The 20,621-nt window shown below is 38.1% G+C and overlaps 1 protein-coding gene across 6 annotated transcripts in view; it reads right to left on the bottom strand.

The window, feature by feature from the left end:
* SBF2 (SET binding factor 2) overlaps positions 1–20,621 on the bottom strand; it is a 522,324-nt gene that overhangs the window by 205,946 nt on the left and 295,757 nt on the right. For 5 of the 6 annotated variants that reach the window (XM_014782916.2, XM_004418425.3, XM_087433230.1 and 2 more), the window contains one exon: positions 1,559–1,763. In XM_014782916.2, coding sequence (XP_014638402.1) covers positions 1,559–1,763 — 205 coding nt within the window. Of the gene's footprint in view, positions 1–1,558; positions 1,764–5,394; positions 5,704–20,621 lie in introns of those variants that run through there. The other variant, XM_087433231.1, reaches the window with a different exon arrangement.

The raw sequence follows: 20,621 nt of genomic DNA, 5'->3' as shown, positions 1-20,621 counted from the left end.
TGTGCCCATCTTCCTGCACTTTATATGGGACGCCACCACAGCATGGCTTGACAAGCGGTGTGTCGCGCGCGCCCGGGATCCGAACCAGTGAACCCCGGGCCGCCGCAGCAGAGCGCGCACACTTAACTGCTTGTGCCACCAGACCGGCCCCCAAAAAGTTTGAAAATAAAAGGATAAAAAAAGATAAACCATACAAACACTAACCAAAGTAAAGCTGATGTAGCTATATAAACATCAAGGTACACTTTAAGGCAAGAAGCATTACTAGAGACAAAGAGGGACATTTCATAATGACAAACGGATCAGTCACCAGGATGCTATAATATTTGTGAATACATTTGCATCCAATAAATCAACTTCAAAATATATAAAGAAAAAAATGGATAGAACTAAAATGAGAAATGGGCTATTCTACTATTATGAGAGACTTGAACACATCTCCCTCAACAGCTAGAGAAAAAGAAGAGATAAAAATCAGTAAACAAAGACAACTCACAGAATGGGAAAATATATTTGCAAATCATTTATCTGATAAGGGACTTGTATACAGAATATATAGAGAACTCTTACAACTCTATAACGAAAGGACAAATAGGGCAAAGGATCTGAATAGACATTTCCCCAGAGAAGATATAAAAATGGCCAATAAGCACATGAAGATGCTCTACCTCATTAGTAGATGTGGAGAAATCAGAACACCCATGGGAATGGGTGGTGGGAATGTAAAATGTTGAAACTGCTTTAGAAAATATTCCTCAAAACATTAAACATTAAATATAGACTTACTGTATGACCCAGCAATTCCACACTTAGGTATATACCTGAGAGAACTGAAAACGTATGTCCACACAAAAACTGACATATGAATGTTCACAGCAGCATTATTAATAGTAGCCAAAAAGTAGAAACAACCCAAATATCCACCAAATGATGAATGGATAACAAAATGTGACATACAGCCATACAACGGAATGTTATTGTGGCCATAAAAAGCAGTGAAATACTGAAACGCTACACGGATGAACGTTGAAAATCTTACGCTAAATGAAAGAAGCCAGTTACAAAATATCACATATTGTATGATTTCATTTATATAAAATGTCAGCAATAGGCAAATCTATAAAGATAGAAAGTAGATTACTGTTGAAAGCTAGGGAAGGAGTGGTTTTGGTGGAAAATGGGGAGTGACTGTTAATGGGTATTTCTATTTGGGGTAATAAAAACGTTCTGAAAGGAATGGTTACACAACTCTGTGAATATACTAAAAATCACTGAATTGTACACTCTAAATGGGTGAATTTTATGGTATGTGAATTATATCTCAATATAGCTGTTTTTAAAAAAGAAAAGATTCTATAGTGGTAGCAGTTAGGTTAATGGTTATTCTTTGAGAGGTAGTGAATGCAACAGTGTTTCTGGATGTTGCTAATGCTCTGATTGTGGTTACAGGAGTTTGTTCACTTTGTGAAAATTCACCAAGTTGTACAACTTCAGTTTTTGTGTCTTATATCTTGACAAAAGATTTACCTTTAAAACAAACAGACAGACAAATACATACCAACAGGTGGACCTGCTGGCACAACACATTTCTTTTCCACTCGTGAAGCAGGAGGTGCATTCTGGTTCTTAGCAAGATTTTCCTGTATTAATTCCTGTACTCGGGTTTCATTAATCTTTGGGAAAGGAAGAATATGCACTCGCAAGTGAGATCCTTCTGTTGGGCGTGGAACTTTCTGGAATGCCATATGAGGGTTTGGATTCTCCTGCAACATTAAACATAGGTAAAATTTTTCAAAAGTTAAGATAACAACGGCAGACTGCCATGAAGGGAGTGGGAGCTCAGAGGGAGGCAAACTGAAATCAGACAGATGAGTGATCATATATACATTCAAATACGTGCCATAAAATACAGATACCAGAATCTTATACTTCTTATACGATCTATCAGCAGCATCTGGTACAGCTGATCACTCTTCTTCCACGAACACTTTCTTCACTTGGTTTCTAAGTCTTTTTGCAACATCTTTGTCTATTTTTCATCTCCCTAATCTTTTAACTCTGTAAATACTCCAGAGCTCACCTCTTTTCTATTTACACTTACTTCCTTGATGGTAACTTCCAGTCTCAAATCTTTAAACCAGGGCCAGCCCCGTGGCTTAGCGGTTAAGTGCGCGTGCTCCGCTACTGGCGGCCCGGGTTCGCATCCCTGGCGCGCACCCACGCACCGCTTTTCCGGCCATGCTGAGGCTGTGTCCCACATACAGCAACTAGAAGGATGTGCAACTATGACATACAACTATCTACTGGGGCTTTGGGGAAAAAAAGGAGGAGGACTGGCAATAGATGTTAGCTCAGAGGCGGTCTTCCTCAGCAAAAAAAAGAGGAGGATTAGCATGGTGTTAGCTCAGGGCTGATCTTCCTCACGAAAAAAAAAAAAAAATCTTTAAACCATAAAAACACCAATGATTCACAAATTTTTGTCTCCAACTGAGCTTTCTCCTGAACTCCATACCCATATATTCAACTGTCTACATACAGTATTTCCATTTGGATTTAAAATAACATCGTAAATATATGTCCAAAATGGAGCACTTAATCTTCACCTCCTCCAAACCTGCTTTCTCCTGTCTTCTCCACGTCAGTAAATGGCATATTTATTTTTCCAATCACTCAGGTGAAAAGCTTAGAGTTATCTTAAAGCCTTTCTCTAACATCCAATTATCCATTCCTCTGCAAACCTTTTGGACTTTGTCTTTAACATACGTTCATAATCTGACCACTTTTCAGCAATACCTTGGTTCAAGCCAACATGTTTTTTTTTTTTTTTTTTTGCATCATCGAAGACATTTTAAATTAAGTTTAATACTGTCTTTATTTTCTTATTTTATTTTTTTTTAATTTTTTGTTTATTGCAGTAACATTGGTTTATAACATTGTAAAAATTTCAGGTGTACATCATTGTACTTCTATTTCTGCATGGACCACATCATGTTCACCACCAAAATACTAATTACAACCCATCACCACACACATGCACCGAATTATCCCTTTCATCCTCCTCCCTCCCCCCTCCCCTCTGGCAACCACCAATCCAATCTCTGTCCCTATGTATCCGTCCATTGTTGTCACTATCTACTACTTAATGAAGGAAATCATACAGTATTTGACCTTCTCCCTCTGACTTATTTCACTTTGCATTATACGCTCAATGTCCATCCATGTTGTCACAAATGGCTGGATTTCGTCGTTTCTTATGACTGAGTAGTATTCCATTGTGTATATATACCACAGCTTCTTTTATCCATTAAGCCAACATCTTCATGTTACTACAGACCGACAGTCTCCTAGCTGGTCTCTGTGCTTTCGTCCTTGCTCCCTCCCTCACTCTATGCTTAGCACTGCAGACAGACTGATCTAGTTACAAGTATGTCAAATCATCACCTAACTACTCTGTGCATTCAAACAGCTCTTCATCTCACTCAGAGTAAAATCCAAATTTCTTACAATAATTTACAAGGCCCCACAAGATCTGGCTTTTCCATATGACCATATCCTACTACTGTTTTCTTCATTCATTCTCCTCCAACCCCCAGGCCTTCTTGTTCCTGCCTAAGGCCTTTGCACTTTGCTGTTCCCTCTGCCTCTAATGCCTGTCCCCTCTCCAATTTGTACAGCATCCTCTCTCCCTTCTTGCATTTCTTTGCTCAAATGCCGCCCTTCTTGGCCACCCTATCTAAAATTATACCCCTCAACACAGTCCTTATCTCCCTTATAATATTTTTCTCTTTAGCACTTATTATCTTCTCACATACTATAAATTTAATTTGTTTATTGCCTATCCTTCTCTCACTAAAATGAAGCTCCATGAGAGCAGACAATTCAGCCAATTAGAAAAATATTTTTTGTCCTCTGCTGCATACCTATTGCATTGAGAAACTGCTTGGCACATAGCAGGCACACTAAACTACTTCCTACTGTATCCTAATGAGAGGGAAACAATGTTGAACACATATTAGGATTGCAATAACTGAATTAAATGTGTCATTTAATATTTTCATAGACCCTTAGGGCTGGCATAGATTTTTATCCAGTTACCTCGTTAAGTAGGATTATATTTCAAATACTACAGGTAGAGTGGAATCCATCCTTTTAATAAAGTTCTCTAGGGAAGGCTGCTTTGCAATCATTCTTAGACTGATTCTAGCATTTACTATCCTTTGCAACCAGAAAAATCCTTTTCATCCCTGAACCTATGTTATTCATGTTATAGATTAAGCTCATTACTACCCTATACATTCTCTGGACAGTTAAAATGGCCAACCGTCATCGTTTACTACAGACGCTTCCTACAATTCTTTTTGGTTATTTGACATAGATCCAGTTAAAAAAAAGTTTGGGCCATGGCAGATGATATAGATAGCATATCTCAGCAATACAAAGGAAATAATACTCCTTTAAGTGTCAAAAAGCCTGGGCTCTAGTTTCTGCTCTACTCATTACGTGATGCTGCATAAATAACTCTGTCTAAGGATATACTTAGGCTTCTCTTACACAACATTCCTGAGAAGGTGAAATCAGATACGAAACCTGTTCTTGCCAAAGTAGCCCTCAGACACACTTTGTATTTTCCCCTTATATCATTAACAAAGGCAAGGAAAAGTAAACAAGTAAATTCCTATGCCAAGTCTTTATGATCACCACTTTCTAAACTATATGTTGAAAAAACTGTTCTAAAATTATGCCTGGATTAAGACCAACACCACTAGTCTGTAGTTTCTGAAATTGCCCTTTTCAAAAAGTAATACGCTTGTTCTTCTCTGTTCTTTAGGCACAACATCTAAGATACCTTGTCTTTTCAAAAGTTATAAATAACAATTTTCTAAACTCCATTGACATTTTTTTCAGGTTGGGGATGTAATTCATGTGAATTTTGAGGTCTGAATCAAAATCATTTAAAGTACATTCTTTACTACTTCTGTTTCTATTTATACTTATTTTCTTTAATAAAAATTAAAACTTTAAATATATTTTCCATGATGTAATATTTGTCATAACAAATTTTTAAACATGGAAAAACAACAGCAGAAAAGACATTTTCTTAGTGATGCCAGTATCTTTTCTAGCTATATTTTATCTACTTCTCTTACTATGTATTCTTTTATCTTGTTCCAAAAATGACTTAAGGTAGTTTAGAAAAATAAGGATAAATATATTGCTTCTAGTCAAAATCCTCATGTGACAAGTTCATCCTAAACTTTACAAGGAAGAACAAAGATCCAAAAATAGTCAAGGCAATTCTGAATGAGAGTAAGTGGAGAAATCAAACTTTCCATATATCAAAACTTACATAAGGAGAGAAGTCAAGATGGCGGCGTAAGCAGACACTGAACTCACCTCCTCCCGCGGACACAGCCAATTTACAACTACTCTTGAAAAAATTACCCCTGAGACAGAACTGAAAACTGGATAAGAGGCACTCCTGCAACAAAGGACAATCCTAATCGAGGTGGAAGAGGCAGAAACTCCCTTCTGGAGAGAAAAAACGCCGCCTTCACAAGGCGCCAGCTTCACGGCAGCCCGGGAGCAGCCCAAAGGTCTGCAGCCTCCCTGGAGAAGCAGGGCCCTGAGCCGGGGATCGGCCCCGCTGTAGGCATTTTGTGGACCCAGCACAATCAAGAAAAGTGGCATAATATCTGACTTTGCCTGCTACTAAAACATTAGTACCTCCAGCAAAGCTGGTTCACAAAGAAATTAAAACCGGCTCTTAAAGGGCACACACGCAAACTCACCGGGTTCAGAAAGCAAACTAAAATCACCAGAAAGAAAGGTGCACAGCCCTTTGGGGAAAAGAGACTCACCTGATAGGGTCTGAGTGCATCTCGGTGAGAGGTGAGACCTCTCCAGGGAGTGGGACATTGGCGGCGGCCATTGTTGTGGCCTGGTGTGGGCGTGCTGACACAGATGCCATTGGAGTTCGCCCTGAGGCCTGCTAGCCCAAGGTCTGCCCCACCCACTAGAGCACGGATTTAATCCAGCTCAGCCAGGGAGGGAGCCCACCTTAGGGACTGGCTCCACCCAACAACAAGCCCTCAGGCAACTTGTGGGCCTGCATAGATTGGTGACTGGATTCTCTGCAGCCTGGCGACTGAGCCCACATCAGTGTGGCAGGGTGTGCACAAGGAGCGAGTGGAGAGTGTGGGGCGCTGGTGGAGTGTGTGGGGCTCCTACCGTGGAGAGACTGGGTCCACTTCAGGAGGTCGGGGCGCGCACACGGGGCAGGACTGTGTTGACTGTGTGTGTGGACCTGTGGTCGGCAGGGCTTGTCAGCGGCAGAAGACTTGTGTTTCTCAAAGACCCACATAGGGGGTTTGCCCAACCTTCCAAAGCCTGAAACAATTGGGTGCTCCCGTGCCTGAGGCCAGCCCCACCCAGCTGCAATCCTGAGAGAGCTGACAAGAGACCTAAAGGCCAGAGGCTTATAGCAATTGTAAGCCCCTGAGCCTAACAACCTGTCATGCTGGGGGCCTACTCACTTAAAAGAAATACTGCAACACAAATGTGGTATTAGAACTTGCAGCCAACTGTGCTGGGGCTCCCCACACCTGATAAAGAGACTGAAGGGCCCACAACAACTACAAGCAGCTGAGCATTACAACAGCTGGCCAGGAGCATAACTTAGACTCCCTGGGCACCTACAGGGAGAGCAAACACGCCACAATAGAAGGACACACATAGCCCACATGGGGTCACTCCTCGGACATTCAGAACTGAGGGAAGCACACTGCAGGCCTCCTAAGGCATCACTTATTTAAGGTCACCTATCCAAGAGGAGGAGACGTAGCTGACCTACCTAATACACAGACACAAGCACAGGGAAAGAGGCAAAATGAGGAGGCAAAAGAATACATTCCAAGTAAGGGAACAGGACAAAACCCCAGAAAAGGAACTAAGTGAAACAGAAATGAGCAACTTACCCGACAGCGAGTTCAAACAGAGTGTTAAGAATACTCACTGATCTGGGAAGAATAGATGAACTCCGTGAGAATGTCAACAAAGAAATGGAAGATATAAAAAAGAACCAATCAGAAATGAAGAATACAATACTGGAAATGAAAAATTCACTAGAGGGACTCAAAAGCAGAGTAGAGGATACAGAAGAAGGGATCTGCGAGCTGGATGAAAGACTAGAAGAAATTACCCAAGCTGAACAGGTAAAAGAAAAACAATTAAAAAGAGTGAGGACAGTCTAAGGGACCTCTGGGACAACATCAAGCGCACTAACATCTGTGTTATAGGTGTCCCGGAAGGAGAAGAGCGAGACAAAGGGGCAGAGAATCTATTTGATGAAATAATAGATGAAAACTTCCCTAACGTAAGGAAGGAAACAGACATCCAGGTACAGAAAACACAGAGAGCCCCAAACGAGATAAACCCAAAGAGGCCCACACCAAGACACATCATAATCAAAATGTCCAGAATTAAAGATAAAGAGAGAATCCTAAAAGCCTCAAGAGAAAGACAAGTTACATACAAAGGAAACCCCATAAGGCTATCAGCTGACTTCTCAGCAGAAACTTTACAGACTAGAAGAGAGTGGCACAATGTATTTAAAGTGATAGGGCTGGCCCTGTGGCTTGGTGGTTAAGTGCGCGCGCTGCGATGCTGGCGGCCCGGGTTCGGATCCCGGGTGCGCATCGAGGCACCACTTCTCTGTCCATCCTGAGGCCGAGTCCCACATACAGCAACTAGAAGGGTGTGCAGCTATGACATACAACTATCTACTGGGGCTTTGGGGGCAAAAAATAAAATAAATAAAATCTTTAAAAAATAAAAATAAAAAAAAAATAAAGTGATAAAGGGAAAAAACTTACAGCCAAGAATACTCTATCCAGCAAGGTTATCATTCAAAATAGAAGGAGAGATAAAAAGTTTCCCAGACAAGCAAAAATTAAAGGAGTTGGTCACCAAGAAACTAAGAAATTTCTGCTACAAGAAATGTTAAAGGGACTGATTTAAGGGGAAAAGAGAAGATCACAAATAGGAAAAATTATCTATTTCCACAATAAGAGGGTAATGGATACAATGGCACAAAATGAGGTTAGATATGATATCAAAAACATAAAATGAGGGAGGAAGGGAGTTAAAGAGTAGAGCTTTCAGACAGAGGTCAAACTAAAGAGACCATCAATTCTGTATAGAGGACTACTAAAACACTGAGAAAAAAAAAGTTAAAAAATTGCAGTAAGTACATACTTATCAATAGTTACTTTAAACATCAATGGACTAAATGCTCCAATTAAAGGCATAGGGTGGCTGACTGGATAAAAAAACAAGACCCATATATATGCTGCATACAAGAGACACACTTCAGACCTAAAGACACTCACAAAACGAAAATGAAGGGATGGAAAAAGATACTCCATGCAAATGACAATGAAAAGAAAGCTCAGGTAGCAATACTCATATCAGACAAAATAGACTTTAAAACAAAAACTGTAAAAAGAGACAAAGAAGGGCATTACATAATGATCAAGGGACCAATCCAACAAGAGGATATAACACTTGTAAATATCTATGCATCCAATGTAGGAGCACCTAAATATATAAAGCAATTATTAACAGACATAAAAACAGAAATAGACAGTAACACAATAATAGTAGGGGACTTTAACACTCCACTTACACCAACGGATAGATCATCCAAACAGAAGATCAATAAGGAAACATTGGCCTTAAACGACACACTAGAACAGATGGACCTAGTACATATATACAGAGCATTCCATCCAAAAACCAAAGAATATACGTTCTTTTCAAATGCACATGGAACATTCTCGAGGATTGATCACATATTAGGCCACAAAACAAGCTACATAAATTTAAGAAGACTGAAATAACACCAAGTATCCTTTCTGACCACAATGGTATGAAACTAGAAATCAACTATACGAAGAAAATCAGAAAAGCCCCAAATATGTGGAGATTAAACAAAATGCTACTGAACAATGATTGAGTCAACGAAGAAATCAAAGGAGAAATCAAAAAATACCTGGAGACAAATGAAAATGAAAATACGACATGCCAGAATGTATGGGATACAGCAAAAGCGGTTCTAAGAGGGAAGTTTATAGCAATACAGGCCTATCTCAACAAACAAGAAAAATCTCAAATAAACAATCTAACAATGCACCTAAAGGAATCGGAAAAAGAAGAACAAACAAAGCCCAAAATCAGCAGAAGAAGGGAAATAATAAAAATCAGAGCAGAAATAAATGAAAATAGAGAACAAAAAAACAATAGAAAAAATAAATAAAACCAAGAGCTGGTTCTTTGAAAAGATCAACAAAATTGACAAACCTTTAGCTAGACTCACCAAGAAAAAAAGAGAGAAGGCTCAAACAAGTAAAATCAGAAACAAAAGAGGAGAAATTACAACAGACACATCAGAAATACAAAAGATTATAAGAGAATACTATGAAAAGCTATATGCCAACCAATTCGACAATCTGGAAGAAATGGATAAATTCTTAGAATCATACAACCTTCCAAAACTGGATCAAGAAGAAGTAGAGAATTTGAATAGACCAAATCACCAGTAAGGAGATCGAAACAGTAATCACAAACCTCCCCAAAAATAAAAGTCCTGGACCACATGGCTTCCCTGGTGAATTCTACCAAACATTCAAAGAAGACTTAATACCTATCCTTCTCAAACTCTTCCAAAAAATTGAGGAGGGGGCGACGCTTCCTAACCCATTCTACGAAGCCGACATTACCCTGATACCAAAACCAGAAAAGGACAACAAAAAAAAGAAAATTACAGGCCAATATCACTGATGAACATCGATGCAAAAATCCTCAACAAAATACTAGCAAATCGCATACAACAATACGTTAAAAAGATTATACACCATGATCAAGTGGGATTTATTCCAGGTATGCAGGGATGGTTTAACATTCGCAAATCAATCAACGTGATACACCAAATTAATAAAATGAAGAATAAATATCACATGATCATCTCAATAGATGCAGAGAAAGCATTTGACAAGATACAGCATCCATTTATGATAAAAACTCTGAATAAAATGGGTATAGAGGGAAAGTACCTCAACATAATAAAGGCCATATATGACAAACCCACAGCTAATATCATCCTCAATGGTGAAAAACTGAAAGCTATCCCTTTAAGAACAGGAACCACACACGGATGCCCACTCTCACCACTCCTATTTAACATAGTACTGGAAGTCCTAGCCAGAGCAATCAGGCAAGAAAAAGAAATAAAAGGGATCCAAATTGGAAAGGAAGAAGTGAAACTGTTACTATTTGCAGATGACATGATTTTATATATAGAAAACCCTAAAGAATCCACCAGAAAACTTTTAGAAGTAATAAACGAATATGGTAAAGTTGCAGGATACAAAATCAACATACAAAAACCAGTTGCATTTCTGTACACTAACAACGAAGTAGCAGAAAGAGAAATTAAGAATACCATCCCGTTTACAATTGCAACAAAAAGAATAAAATACCTAGGAATAAACTTAACCAAAGAGGTGAAAGAGCTGTACACCGAAAACTATAAAACATTGCTGAAAGAAACTGAAGACACAAAGAAATGGAAAGATATTCCGTGCTCTTGGATTTGAAGAATTAACATAGTTAAGATGTCCATACTTCCTAAAGCCATCTATAGATTCAATGTAATCCCTATCAAAGTTCCAACAACATTTTTCACAGAAATAGAACAAAGAATCCTAAAATTTATATGGAACAACAAAAGACCCCGAATAGCTAAAGGAATCCTGAGAAAAAAGAACAAAGCTGGAGGTATCACACTCCCTGATTTCAAAATATACTACAAAGCTATAGTAACCAAAACAGCATGGTACTGGCACAAAAACAGACACACAGATCAATGGAACAGAATCGAAAACCCAGAAATAAACCCACACATCTATGGACAGCTAATCTTCAACAAAGGAGCCAAGAACATACAATAAAGAAAGTCTCTTCAACAAATGGTGTTGGGAAAACTGGATAGCCACATGCAAAAAAATGAAAGTAGACTCTTACCTTACACCATACACAAAAATTAACTCCAAATGGATTAAAAACTTGAACGTAAGACCTGAAACTATGAAACTTCTAGAAGAAAACATAGGCAGTACGCTCTTCGACATCGGTCTTAGCAACATCTTTTCAAACACCACGTCTGACCGGGCAAGAGAAACAATAGAAAAAATAAACAAATGGGACTACATCAAACTAAAAAGCTTCTGCACAGCAAAGGAAACCATCAACAAAACGAAAAGACAACCTAACAATTGGGAGAAGATATTTGCAAACCATATATCTGATAAGGGCTTAATCTCCAAAATATATAAAGAACTCATGCATCTCAACAATAAAAAAACTACCAACCCAATTAAAAAATGGGCAAAAGACCTGAACAGACATTTCTCCAAAGAAGATATACAGATGGCCAACAGACACATGAAAAGATATCAAAATCATTAACTATCAGGGAAATGCCAATCAAAACTACAATGAGATATCACCTCACACCCGTCAGAAAGGCTATAATTAACAAGACAGGAAACAACATGTGTTGGAGAGGATGTGGAGAGAAGGGAACTCTCATACACTGCTGGTGGGAGTGCAAACTGGTGCAGCCACTATGGAAAACAGTATGGAGATTCCTCAAAAAATTAAGGATACAACTACCATATGATCCAGCTATTCCACTGTTGGGTATTTATCCAAAGAACTTGAAAACACCAATGCGTAAAGATACACGCACCCCTGTGTTCATTGCAGCGTTATTCACAGTAGCCAAGACTTGGAAGCAACCTAAGTGCCCACAAGGGAAAAAGGGATAAGGGAGATGTGGTATTTATACACAATGGAAGACTACTCAGCCATAAGAAAAGATGAAATCCAGCCATTTGTGACAACATGGATGGACACTGAGGGTATTACGCAAAGTGAAATAAGTCAGAGGGAGAAGGTCAAATACTGTATGATCTCACTCATTAAGTAGTAGATAATAACAACAACAAACAAACACATAGACACAGAGATTGGATTGGTGGTTACCAGAGGGAAAGGAGGGAGGGAGGATGGCGAAAGGTATAATTCGGCACATGTGTGTGGTGATGGGTTGTAATTAGTGTTTGGGTGGTGAACATGATGTAATCTATGCAGAAATAGAAGTATAATGATGTACACCTGAAATTTATACAATGTTATAAACCAATGTTACTGCAATAAACAAAAATTTTAAAAAAAAACTTACATAAACCCTTAATAAGTAATATAGTATGGCATTTGTTATTAGTGAAGGGTTAAAAGGGCTAGTGGAATAGAGAGCCCGACTATGTGTGAAAACGTGATAGATACAAGTGGCACTACAATTCAGAGGGACAGCCTGGACAACTCAGTGAGAGAGGCGTATTTTTTTTTTTTTTTTTTTTTTTTTTTTTTTTAAAGATTTTATTTATTTTATTTTTTCCCCCCAAAGCCCCAGTAGATAGTTGTATGTCATAGCTGCACATCCTTCTAGTTGCTGTATGTGGGACTCGGCCTCAGGATGGACGGAGAAGTGGTGCCTCGATGCGCACCCGGGATCCGAACCCGGGCCACCAGCATTGCAGCGCGCGCACTTAACCACCAAGCCACAGGGCCGGCCCTGCAACAAAGTATTTTTAGTTCATGGTCTCTGATGTCAGACTGCTTGGGTCAAATCCCAGCTTAGCCACTTACTAGTAGTGTGAGCTGGTGCAGTGTCTACTCACTCACCACTTGTGTTTTAGTTTCTTCATCTGTAATGAAGATAATAATATAGTACGTACTTCATAAGGTTCTTGTGAGGACAGAATGAGTTATTAGAGGAAAGATTTTAGAACACACACACAGACACACACACACACACACTCACACTTCCCCAGAATAAATCTGAAAGCTGTTTTTCAAAAATCTAGGGTACATTTCATTTGAAAAATATTTATTCACCACATATTCTATGGCATGACACCAGGCCTCTAAAACTAAAACCATCTCTTTCTCACAAGATTCCCATCATCATATGACCAGGTAGTTATAGTTTAACAACAACAACAATAATAATAATTGTACTCCGTAAGGGTTTAAATAGAAATCACCTATTCAAGATATTGCTGCTAGTCATTAATAGTGTTTTTCTTCTCATAAGCAATCTGAAATATCATAAACCAAATCCATACACAATTCAGAATAACAAGCATTTTTTTTAATCATTTTAAAACAAAGTTCGAAGGGGAGGCTATCCTGTAGTTGTATAGATATTGTACATAAAAATTCAGACTACAGGTTAAAGTTACTAAATTATAATATATTCAATTGTGTTTAGAAGATTTACACTAAAATCTAGCATTTGGTTTTCTGGCTGCTGTGTCTGTACACTGCTGCCCTCTAACGGGCAGTGTAGTAAATACAAGGACCACATTCACTACCTTAACACCCAACTTGCTTACGTAACGACTTGTGAGAAGACAGCAGAAAAGAGAGGAAGTTTAAGGCTCATTGAACTCTGCATATTCTTAGAAACATCTGCTCTTACTTGTAACTACAAATACATTTAAACCAGTCCCTTGAAGATTACTGAGTTCATTAAAAACCACAGCTTTTGTTGTTGAATTTCCTTGCCAAAACAAGGAAAATTCCTTATTTTCCAATAGAACAAAGAAGCAGCCAAATTTTCATCTTTGATTGCAGCTAAGTGCAAATATAAAGTAATAACCAAAGATTTAGAGAACTAAACACTTAATGGTGAACACGGTAACAATTTGTCCAAGGCAACCAACATGAACTGCCAAGAAAGCTGGCAAAATGCACTATCGTTTAGATGGAATTTTGAAGTTGAATAATGATTTTCAAGAAATGGGCTCTGTAATCCTGCTGTAACAGTATACTATAGTAATGGGCGGTACAATGATTTTCTCAGGATTGAAAAAATGACACACACGCCATCTGGTCTGGAAATATGGATTTTTCTCTTTTTCTGGCAAGCTAAATGAGACTATGACTAGGGCTTACAGAAAACAAGGCTGAAAATGCACTTCAAATAAAAGCAAGGCAAAGCACAGCAAAACAAAAACCTCCAACCCTACTGGAAATTCAAAGTAGGCAACAGCCACACTTGGGAAAAAATTTTCTTCCCACACACTGGTCTCAGTAGTGAATGACAAAACAATGTGACCTTGTTAGAGGTTACCAAGTTTTCCATATTAATTCAGGCATTTAATAATTATTATAGCGCACAAATTATACCTAGAGCTGTGTGGTATAGCAAATTACACAAATCCTTTCAAACACAGACAAAACCAATACTGGCATTGGACTAAGTCGTTAAATGCTGACAAAATGTAACTGGCCTTTTTAGAGTTGCCTGACTGTGAAAACAACATTGATGGAATGAAACATTTTCAATTTTTCATCCTCACAGGCCATTCAGTGATCAGCCAACGGAATTACTGTTTCATCCTTAATACAAATAAATTTGGTGTACACCTTTAATATCTAATGTGTTGGTTGCATTAATCCAGAGTTTCTCAACCTTGGCACTATTGACATTTTGGGCTAGATAATTCTTCGTTTGGTGGGTGCGGGAAGCGGGTGTCTCATATATTGGAAGATGTTTAGAAGCATCCCTGGCCTTTACCTACTAGATACTAGCATACCCTCTCTAGTTGTGAGAACCAAAAATGTCTCCAGACATTGCCAAATTTTGGGGTTGCCTTGTTGAGAACCACTGGTCTAATTCATGATTCTAGATGGAGGCTTCATATTCTAAGACAAGTACTCTTTTCACAAGTACCAAGGGAGCATAAAGTGACTAGCTAAGAGACTTATTTTTAAAATCTATTTGTTTCAATGCTAGGCAATGAAATACCCATAAGGCACATATAGAAATCTCATATTATCTAATAAGAAAGTCCAAGTCCTCTCATTTTTCCCTTAACTTTTAAGAAATCTGTCAGAAAAATTACACAATCTAGCAAATATTTATACACAATTACAGGGCCGGCCCTGTGGCTTGGTGGTTAAGTGCGCGCGCTGCGATGCTGGCGGCCCGGGTTCGGATCCCGGGTGCGCATCGAGGCACCACTTCTCCGTTCATCCTGAGGCCGAGTCCCACATACAGCAACTAGAAGGATGTGCAGCTACTACACACAACTATCCACTGGGGCTTTGGGGGGAAAAAATAAAAAAAATAAAAAAAATAAAATCTTTATACACAATTACAGATGCAAAGCAAATCAGAAAAATTGCACTATGTAAAGCCATAAAACACATGTCCAACTGATTTCTTGATGCCTTGGAATGAAGGTTTTATAAAGTTCTTGTCTTGGCTTATCTTAATGCTCTCATTTTGTGTGCAGTTAGTGGTACCTTTAGAAGTGTATATCAAGAATCATAGGGACAGACCAGGTAAGTAGCTAAATGTGCTGTCATGCAGACATTGAAGATTCTGAAAGCCAACGTAGGCCAATCTAGTATTACTGACCAGGCATGGAAAGAAAAGTTGTATAGATGTTTGGCCAATAATCTTCATGGTATAAACCTTGCCAACTTGCCATGCTGACACAATTTGTCTCTAATGAATTTATTCCTTTCCTTCTCTTTCTTCCACCTTCCCATTCCCCTCCTCCACCAAAGTTACCAAATACTTTTAATTATTTAGGAAGCTCCAGAAAGTTAAAAGAGCAGCTAAACTAAAGCAGTTATAATTCATCCTACTCACATTCCTGCAATTCATTCCTACTCACTAGAAAATAATATAAAGGAATGGTGAGGAGAAACAGAAAAATTAAGGTTCGTTTTTGAGGTACTTCAAAGGGAAGGAGATAGGCTAGATATACATACCAGACTTCAATGCAATCAAGTATTTACAAACATCTGAATGGAATCACCAGGTCTCAGTTCTAACCCAATAATAAGGAAACAGTCAAATTATATGGTTAGTTCTTGCTTACCAAAAGGGAATTTTAGAAATGTGATAAAAAACAGAACTGACTAGTTAAAAATAGAACCATCTGGATTATTTTCCTTGCATTGAGACCATCCTTCCTCCCTCCCCTCAATTTCCTGCATGACCCAAGAAAGTAACTTTACCATCATGCTCTGCTTTTTAACTTTGTAAAGTATTTACTTCAGGAATGTTAGGACTATGATGGACTTCAGAATCTCAGAACTAGAAGGAATCTTAGAAAGTTTGATGACACTCCATTGGGTTATTTTCAAATTCTCACTCATCTGGAAGTGCATCCTCTTCTCAAGGATATAAGGGGAATCATGTACCTAGAAAATGCCTGGCACCAGCAGGCGCCTAATAAATACATACTGAATGAATGGAATTGATTAAATTAAATGGAACAGAACTAGATTGTGGGGAAAAAAGTCCAATAAGGGCTCAAGAAATGCAGATCACATTTGAAGGGTGATTTCCATCTCTTACTAGTAAACACAATCCCTCGTGATGCTCACTTTAGAAGTGTCATTTTTAAAGGACTGGGCTTTTTTGTGTTGTACATTCACCTTTAAGAATGTATAATTACTAAATATTTATTTTATTGCAGTTTTCAGTTTTGTGTTGGCTTAGCATAAGCTATATATCATAAAATTTAAGTTCTAGGATGGCAAGAAAGGAATTTACTTCGTTTTTGCATCAAAGCGCCTTGTCCCACTTCCTTACATACATTGTGTACTCAGTCATGTCACAGAGACAAACCTGTGTCAGAACCCCAACTCTGGTCACTTACTGGCTATAAGATTTTACAACTCTGGAATTGTCTTGTAAAGACCTAAGAAATAAACATTCAATTATTAAAGGGATCAGTCCCAGAGTCTTAAACACTGATTCCCATTTGACGTTTTGTTATTCTTTGAAATCCATCAATAAATCACTCCTAGTGGGCAAGCACAAAAACATTCTAATCTTCAGTTTCCTCACAGATCAAAAGAGGAAGTACGTTAAAGCACTTTACAAAGAACAAAGTATAAAGTCAATTGTTGGAAATACTATTTTTTCAATTGGAGATGAGCCAGCCTAATGGAGTGAAAGAACACAGACTTAGGAATTGCATAGATAAAAATTCCAGAATTTAAAATATGGATTCAATCACTTAATAGCCATATGATTCTCAGACAATTAACCCCAGTAAAATGGGGATAATGATATCTATCTTACATTGTTGTTATGAGGATTAGAGATGATATATGTAAACTACTTAATCCCATGAGTGGTACATTGTGCTAAATACTCAATATTTATTATTATTACAAAAAGTCAATAGAAATTTCTCATCTGATCATGCTGTACATTAGTTCTACATAGCCATCATAAATGGCAAAAACCAACATAGAATACAAGTTTTCATTCTGACAGAATTTTTTTTTAAGTCTCAGCACACTAATCAAGAAATAGATTTATTATACTGGACACAATTTTATGTGGAGTTTAGGGTTATCAGTCCCAGGGATAAATTTTAAAATAACTTCAGAAATAAAATTCATAAATAATTGAACAATACGAAACAAAGAAATACATTTTTTTTCCACCAATATTTATTGAATCTTTAATATGGGCCAATTACTGTTCCAAAGTTCATTATGTGTATTGACTCATTTATTCATCTTAACAATCTTTTTTTTTTTTTTAATTTTCTGTTTATTGCAGTAACATTGGTTTATGACACTGTAAAAATTTCAGGTGTACATCACTGTACTTCTATTTCTGCATAGATTACATCATGTTCACCACCCAAATACTAATTACAACCCATCACCACACATGTACCGAATTATCCCTTTCACCCTCCTTCCTGCCCCCATTCCCCTCTGGTAACCACCAATCCAATCTCTGTCCCTATGTGTTTGTTTATTGTTGTTATTATCTACTACTTAATGAAGGAAATCATACGGTATTTGACCTTCTCCCTCTGACTTATTTCACTTTGCATTATACCCTCAATGTCCATCCATGTTGTCACAAATGCCTGGATTTCATCGTTTCTTATGGCTGAGTAGTATTCCATTGTGTATATATACCACATCTTCTTTATCCACTCGTCCCTTGATGGGCACTTAGGTTGCTTCCAAGTCTTGGCTATTGTGAATAACGCTGCAATGAACACAGGGGTGCATGTACCTTTACAAATTGGTGTTTTCAAGTTCTTTGGATAAATACTCAACAGTGGAATAGCTGGATCATATGGTAGTTCTAGCCTTAATTTTTTGAGGAATCTCCATACTGTTTTCCATAATGGCTGCACCAGTTTGCACTCCCACCAGCAGTGTATGAGAGTTCCCTTCTCTCCACATCCTCTCCAACACATGTTGTTTCCTGTCCTGTTAATTATAGCCATTCTGACGGGCGTGAGGTGATATCTCATTGTAGTTTTGATTTGCATTTCCCTGATAGTTAGTGATTTTGAACATCTTTTCATGTGTCTGTTGGCCATCTGTATATCTTCTTTGGAGAAATGTCTGTTCAGGTCTTTTGCCCATTTTTTAATTGGGTTGGTAGTTTTTTTGTTGTTGAGATACATGAGCTCTTTATATATTTTGGAGATTAAGCCCTTATCAGAAGTATGGTTTGCAAATATCTTCTCCCAATTGTTAGGTTGTCTTTTCGTTTTGTTGATGGTTTCCTTTGCTGTGCAGAAGCTTTTTAATTTGATGTAGTCCCATTTGTTTATTTTTTCTATTGTTTCTCTGCCCGGTCACACGTGGTATTTGAAAAGATGTTGCTAAGACCGATGTCGAAGAGCGTACTGCCTATGTTTTCTTCTACAAGTTTCACAGTTTCAGGTCTTACATTCAAGTCTTTAATCCATTTGGAGTTAATTTTTGTGTGTGGTGTAAGGTAAGGGTCTACTTTCATTTTTTTGCATGTGGCTATCCAGTTTTCCCAACACCATTTGTTGAAGAGACCTTCTTTTCCCCATTGTATGTTCTTGGCTCCTTTGTCAAAGATTAGCTGTCCATAGATGTGTGGGTTTACTTCTGGGTTTTCGATTCTATTCCATTGATCTGTGTGTCTGTTTTTGTGCCAGTACCATGCTGTTTTGGTTACTATAGCTTTGTAGTATATTTTGAAATCAGGGAGTGTGATACCTCCAGCTTTGTTCTTTTTTCTCAGGATTCCTTTAGCTATTCGGGGTCTTCTGTTGTTCCATATAAATTTTAGGATTCTTTGTTCTATTTCTGTGAAAAATGTTGTTGGAATTTTGATAGGGATTGCATTGAATCTATAGATGGCTTTAGGAAGTATGGACATCTTAACTATGTTAATTCTTCCAATGCAAGAGCACAGAATATCTTTCCATTTCTTTGTGTCTTCTTCAATTTATTTCAGAAATGTTTTATAGTTTTCGGTGTACAGATCTTTCACCTCTTTGGTTAAGTTTATTCCTAGGTATTTTATTCTTTTTGTTGCAATTGTAAACGGGATGGTATTCTTAATTTCTCTTTCTGCTACTTCGTTGTTAGTGTACAGAAATGCAACTGATTTTTGTATGTTGATTTTGTATCCTGCAACTTTACCATATTCGTTTATTACTTCTAAAAGTTTTCTGGTGGATTCTTTAGGGTTTTCTATATATAAAATCATGTCATCTGTAAATAGTGACAGTTTCACTTCTTCCTTTCCAATTTGGATCCCTTTTATTTCAAAGAAATACATTTTAGTATTCCTGCTTTTATCCAGATTTCTCAGATTTTTTTTTTTCTCCTTTTTTCTCCCCAAAGCCCCAGTAGATAGTTGTATGTCATAGTTGCACCTCCTTCTAGTTGCTGTATGTGGGACGCCGCCTCAGCATGGCCGGACAAGCGGTGCATTGGTGCACGCCTGGGATCTGAACCCAGGCCGCCAGTAGCGGAGCGTGCGCATTTAGCCACTAAGCCACAGGGCCGCCCCCCCAACCTTTTTCCCCCTCAGATTTTGAATGGATGAGACAAAGCACTGACTAATGTCCAAAAAGGTCCACCTATTCAAATAATTAAGTTAAACAATACCAGGATTTCAATTCCAAATCCTTCTGAACTATATTTCCTTGAAAACACATTTCCTTCAACTTTCCCCTGGAAGCCCATACTTCCCACTTACTTTCCTTTTCTTAGTAAAAGGATTCAGCTCTGAAAATCTTCACAAGCAAGAGGAATGACTAGTAATCATCAGCCAAAATCCATTTTGCCTAATGTACATAATATTCCTGTCATCTTAGGTTCTCTTCTTTCCTGGTATCCAAATGATTATTTCACACCCTACCACATCTCAATCTTTTTAACTTATTGCATTTCTTCTATACAGGGAATATTTTCACCCTTGAGTTTCTGTGGTCACTTGACAATTTGCTTTCTTTCTTTCAGCTTTTCACTCCCTGACTGTTCAAAACAATACAACTCAAACAATTTTCCTGATCTAGTTGACAATCACTGTATCAAGCTAAAGCAGAGTACATTGGTCAGTTCTGAGGTAGTTCTGGTCTCCAACGAGTCTAATCTTTATGTCTTAAAAATGCTCAGTATGCTCTTAAGAAGGCAGAGACCTAAATGAAAATCACAATGAGGGCAAG

This window comes from Ceratotherium simum, chromosome 7 (genome assembly GCF_057802395.1).
Source record: "Ceratotherium simum simum isolate JZ-2026a chromosome 7, ASM5780239v1, whole genome shotgun sequence".
NCBI lineage: Eukaryota > Metazoa > Chordata > Mammalia > Perissodactyla > Rhinocerotidae > Ceratotherium > Ceratotherium simum.
The sequence above is the reverse complement of the archived record's forward strand: the minus strand, read 5'-3'. Positions and strand labels throughout refer to the sequence as shown.